General features: G+C 35.9%; 1 protein-coding gene across 4 annotated transcripts in view; it reads right to left on the bottom strand.

Annotated features, from left to right (window-relative positions):
* Positions 1-2,057: 2,057 nt before the first annotated feature.
* Positions 2,058-6,000, bottom strand: part of HACE1 (HECT domain and ankyrin repeat containing E3 ubiquitin protein ligase 1) — a 44,758-nt gene continuing 40,815 nt past the window's right edge. For 3 of the 4 annotated variants that reach the window (XM_071741257.1, XM_071741258.1, XM_071741260.1), the window contains 4 exons: positions 5,495-5,593; positions 5,166-5,236; positions 3,357-3,470; positions 2,058-2,960 (listed from right to left, as the gene is read on the bottom strand). In XM_071741257.1, the coding sequence (XP_071597358.1) occupies positions 2,858-2,960; positions 3,357-3,470; positions 5,166-5,236; positions 5,495-5,593 (387 nt within the window). In that variant the 3' untranslated portion in view covers positions 2,058-2,857. Of the gene's footprint in view, positions 2,961-3,356; positions 3,471-4,087; positions 4,201-5,165; positions 5,237-5,494; positions 5,594-6,000 lie in introns of those variants that run through there. The other variant, XM_071741259.1, reaches the window with a different exon arrangement.

The raw sequence follows: 6,000 nt of genomic DNA, 5'->3' as shown, positions 1-6,000 counted from the left end.
GAAAGAAATAAGCTCTAAAGCCAGTGAATCAAGAATTGCACAACCATGCAGAAAAGCAAAGTACTTTTGCTAACTGAAGGATCCAAGATAACTGGGATTTAACATTAAAACCCCCAACAGCCTCACACATCCCAAGTATCTAAATAGTCTAAGCTTCCTAGAGCGTGCCAGAGATGAACAGTATTTTCTCCACTGACTGAAGCAAGAATTCTAGCCAGCTTCCACCCGACTGCCCTGCTGGAAGAGTCTGCTCTTTCCACTAAGTAACAGCAGTATTCTCCTTCAGCTGCAGTCACAAACTCTGCATGAGAATTTGTCCTGGTTTGGGCCAGGATAAAGGTGATTTTCTGTCTTGTACTTTTGCTAAGCCAGCAAAGTTTCTTGCACCTAGCTGCACTTGCTGAAATTAACAGCAAGTTTCTCAGTCAGTGTCTGCTTCTGCGACTGATAAACTCGATGTTTATAGTTACTGCTGGAGACTGGTGTGCAGAACCAAGGACACTCCTCAGTTCTGAGGAGCATTTTGCCCTCCAGAAGGAGAAAAGAAGTAAAGAGGTCACACCTGCAGCCCTCCTTGGGGGAGGAATGCAAAAGATAAATGACCAAAATTGACCAGAGTATTCCATCCCATACATGTCATACTCAGGATAAATTTGAGGGATCACTAGGGTCAAGCCCCTTCCTGCTTTCCCTACTTCACCTGTCCCTGTTTGCTTCAGCATCCTGGAAGGATTCCATCCATTCCTCTGCCTGTGGTCCTGATCCGTGCCAGCCCTTATCTGTGTGTTCCTGCCTCCAGCTCCCGACTGCTGCCAACTCCAGGAGTCCAGCCTGGACTTTTCCAGGGCTGCCCTGCAGCCTCGGTGGTGATGTGAGAGCTACTGGAGGGGAGGAATGTGGTATCAATTTTCCTGTATATTTGTATATAATTTAGTAATTTTTCCTATTTATCATTACTGTTTCATTAAAGCTGTGTAGTTTAGTTTCCAACCCGTAAGTCTCTCTCCCTTATTCTCTCTCCTTTCTTTATCAGGGAGGGGAGGGGGATTAATAGAGCACATCTCTCATTCTGTTTAATTGCCAGGCCAGGGTTAAACCCTGAGAGAATTCAAACCAGCATCCACGTATTCAAATGCACAAACAGGACTGACAGGGAAGTAAAGCTAGCAAGTCTGTGTACAAAGCTTAGCCCAATGGAAAACTATTGTGTATTCACCACTGAATGAGATGGGCCACAGATTTCTCTCCCACACTGTATGCTTTAGATCAAAATAAACATATAAATAAATGTTAAAAAAACCTGACAGCAACAAGTAAGCGACCTAGGCAGATCAACTGGTGAACTCAGGCTACACATGTGTTAGCACTTAATATAGGAAAACATGAATGGATTAGTAGCAAACAGTTTGTGCTGAGGACCTGACCATTGACCTTTTACATGTTAGAGGGGTTTTTGCTATGCCTGAACTTGTTCACTAACTCTTCAAATCACCTCTTCAGATCAGTTAGGTCTTGCTGAGATAATTAGATGTTCATCCATTATGATTCAATACATGTTTTTCTGTGTAGTTTCACCTGGAGAAAGTCCAGTTTGCACTCTCTGAAGCAAAAGTATGACAAGGAGGTTAATACAAAGAAAACAAAGAAACAAAAACCCCATCAAACAAACCATCACCCCTAGCCTGAGCCAAAACTGTAATGTAGACCTTTCCTAGGGTCCCTAAAAGGCAGTTAGAAAAATCCATCATCAACTCACACATGTGCAGCTATCCAAAACATATGCTGATAAGCCATTGCTGTGTATTTTTACATATTACTTGGGAAATATACTCCAATTTTATCTAGATTTTGACATGAGATTGTCATTATTATTGTCTTGGCAGTTAACCTCAACAAGATGAATTTCCTTCCTTATGCATTTGCTTATCTCCATCCATAGACTTTGATGATGCCTTCTTAAATGCTGCTTTCATGACAATTTAAATTATAGTAAGATGAATAAAATCTTGGTGAAAAAAATTAATAAACCACCCACAAAGACACACAAACTTGTCAGATTCAGATTCTGGTAAAAATATTCAAATTTAATAATACCTTTGGAACATACAATTATGTCAAGGAAAGAGTAAAGTCGTTCAAACAAATGGATATAGATTTTAAATATTTAGAAATTCTAAACTGCAAGTCGACTATAAAGTCACAAATACTTTAAGTATTTACTAGAATATAGTGTAAATTCTAATATAAATTAGATATCAATTTCATCTCTTTTTTTCCAGTGATAACAGTCTAATCTTTACATAATATATACATTATAATACTAAAAAGTTATAAAATTTTATTTGATACTATGCAAAGAAATGGAAAATACATCAGATCTGTCATACTGTACAATACCCAAATTGAACTGTCTATACTGTTTTCTGCAAAAATAAATGCCACTTTCACATGCAACAAGCTGTAAAGTACAAGTCTGTCCATTAGCAGAATGCCAGCTGGGTGCAAAGTAAACTAAAACACAAATGTCATCCAACCAGATAGCTGAAAATGAGAAGTAAACTGTGGAGAAAGACTGACAAACTTTCTGATTCAGACTGAAGTAATAACAAAAAGCACGTAAACTGATTTCCATACATTTTTTAAAAAATGAAAATACGGCATACTGAGAAGTTTTTCATGACAGTATCGAAGTTACTTTGACAACACATAATGGAGGAAAAGCTGATGATCCTGGATAAATTCTGAAGCTGAGCCCTAACAATGGGCTGCAGTATCTGCTTTTATATTAAGTTTCCAGAATTACTTCTGCCATGCTGGATTGCTCATCATTAGTCAGACGAAAATTTTCTAGAATCCATTATGCCATTGTGTACCCATAGCTTCCACAGTGCAATGCCACAAGAAGCCTGTCCTTAAGGATTTCTTTACTTGGGTATTCAGGTAACTTGAGCATGTTGATACTGAAAAGGAAAGGAAAAAAAAAAACAAAAAACCACATCACAGTTCAGCAAGAAACTCATCAGTAAATGTCCCACTTATGGAAGAAAAAAAAAACCTATGCTGCATTACAGTACCACTGAGCACTTAAATATATTGCAGGAAACTAAGGGGTTTTTAAATTGTAATTATTACATTATTACATAAATCTATTACAATTAAATTGTAATAGAATAACTTAAAATTCCCTTATTAATCCCATTGCCTTTAATAAAGCAAAATGAAATAGTATGCAATGAGCAAACATAAAGTAACATCATTTGGGTTAAAACCTACCACTTTCGTGTTGTCTCCACAAGCTACCAAAATGTGTAAAAAACCCTGTTTTTAAGATATTTCAGTCAGCCTATTTAACATACCACGTGCTTGATGTTGGTAAAAGATTTGCAGTATACGGCACAGCAGCAATCGTAAAATTTTGCAATCCACTGCCACCCATTATATGGGCAAAGCCACCATGAGGTACCCTGGAACTGAGAAAATTTGTAGAAATTAGACCATTACAAGAATGTCACAAAGCAAAAAATACAATCTCTACACTGCAAATATCTCTTACTGCAGTAATTGGACAGTCTGAAATCAGGTATACTTTTAGTGTATGATTTTATTTAAGACAGTGTCCCATACTGAACTAACTGATGCTTTAGCTCACAGACAACTCAACATTTAAATCCCTTGTCTGAGAAAATGCCAGCTGCATACCACTAGTAAAGGTAACTTTCAAAGGTAAAATTTATATGGAAAAACATACCTATTACATTGCAGTCACTAAAGAAAAAAACACAATGGGTTCCCTACTAGCCGATACAGAAAAAAAAAAGCAATTTATTTTTAAATTCCATATCAGACTTCTTAAAGGGCATACCAAAAATTCCTTTTCTACTAAGAACAAATGGGTAAGGACCCACAGCATCGATTTGTGACCAAAATGCATGGTGCTCAGGCATGTGTGAATCAGACAACATAATTGTTTATTTGGTAGAAAGCATCCCTTAGAATCCAATAGATTATCCCAAATGCCATTAAAATAGTGAATGCCACTTCAGTATAATTTGAAAAGTTTTAAGAAGCATTTGAAACATGACCTTACATCTGAAAGATCCTTATTTGCCGTCTAGATTTAGAAGTGGACTAGTCCACTAAAAATGAAAGACCAGCAGTTGGTGTGCAACAGATGTGCAGTTAGAACTGCAGGAATCATTTCTGCAGAGAACAAAAAGAAAAGATCGATGTGCACAGAACTAGCTTCTTAAATTGTCTGTGATCCATAAAAACAGTGAAATTCATAATAAATCAAGTGAAACTAATAGGATTTGTAGACCTTGACATTTGATGATACATCCATGACTGTCAAATTCCTTGGTATAAGAGACAAAGTTTGATGATCTTCATTTGTATTTTACCATTGCTTAAACACAAGACTTAAAAACCAAAAGGCTTATTCAGATAATCCTAGAATATGAGGGAACATAAAATTAAGAAGATGGTGCCACCAGAAAAAGACATGGATTACAAAGCTCAGGTGCCACATGTATGTCCATGGTTCCCTTTTGCAAAATATCTATCTACACAAGCTCAGCAACTCATCCAGCTGACAGGGGCATTTAATGCTCAAAACTTTCCCCCACTGTCCCCCAAACCATAATGTAAATGAAAGTGGCTATCCCCAAAGGTCAACCAGAATTTAGAGCAGAAATCCTATATATATATAAAAAAAAAAAAAAAAACAGTCTTGTATAAAATTACATCTTCACTTGATGTTGATACAATGCACTAAGGTTAAATTCATCTCAGCTTCAGGAGAAGGATGTTCTGTTTACACTGACTGAAGTGATACTTAGTTAACTCATATATTAAAGCCTATATTGATTACTGGGGAAGCCAAGAGCCACATAAATATGCAACACGAAGAAGGATATAAAGCACGGTTAAATTCAGTGTTCTTTGTTAAAAATTGCCTGGGACAGCAACGAAGGCCTTTTGCAAAGGACTCGAGTATAATAAATATGTAATCAATCATTTTGCTGGCAATACAGGCAGCAAAAGTATTAACACACACTTTGTCAACTTCAATCCACATATAGAACAAAGTATGTAAAACAGTTTCTAGTTAGGTGATCCTGTATGGTAATCTGAAGTCTTATTTCAGAGTATCTAGAGTTTCTCACCTGCCAGTAACAAACTGTAATAGCAATACTCTCTCTTCCTGAGTTAGTTCTTCCACAACATCCCAGAACCACTACATGAAAAAGAAATTAGTTAGTGTTTTCCATTCAATAGTTGTAGTACTTGAAAAGATAACGGTAAAATAAATGAAATATTTGTGTGTTACTTAAATCATGGAAATTTTCATATGAAGTTGATATGTAACTGAATTGCTTAATATAGAAATATAGTACAGAAAACCTCCAGAGATTTCAGCCAAAATAAGCTTCCATAAAGATACACAGAAAATGACAATTCAATAGTCTACATCATTAAAAAAATATATTTTTACCTGAATAACTTGGTCTCCTCTCTCATAGCCACTGGTGTATTCTGTATTTTTTAACCAATCATTCACATCAATTTCTGGCATACCAGACAGCAAAAGCTCCTTCAGAAGAAGCACACAGACTGTAATTAGTCTTCCAGACTAACCACTAATTTCAACTGTTCATGCTACTTTGGTAATATTTTCAACTAAATAGAAAAAGCATTGTAATTTTTATACATTACTTATTTCAAAGAACTTAAAAGCAGAGAGCTCTGAGTCTCACCATGGTTTGATAAAAAACTTGAGCATTATTTGTTACAAGAACAAAACACACAAAAACTTATTTGAATTCAATTTTCTGTCTCAGAAAATAGAGAGAGCATCTCCTTATTTTTAAATGATAACTGTCCTTCTGAAAGAAAATATGAAAAGACTTAAAGGCAACACAATCCTGATTCAATTTTGAAATAATTTAATGCATTTATCATTTTTTGATGAAGTTATCACAGTCTAGGAAGATGGTTATT

Source organism: Heliangelus exortis, chromosome 3 (assembly GCF_036169615.1).
Source record: "Heliangelus exortis chromosome 3, bHelExo1.hap1, whole genome shotgun sequence".
NCBI classification, from domain to species: domain Eukaryota; kingdom Metazoa; phylum Chordata; class Aves; order Apodiformes; family Trochilidae; genus Heliangelus; species Heliangelus exortis.
This window is presented reverse-complemented; position numbering and strand designations above follow the sequence as displayed.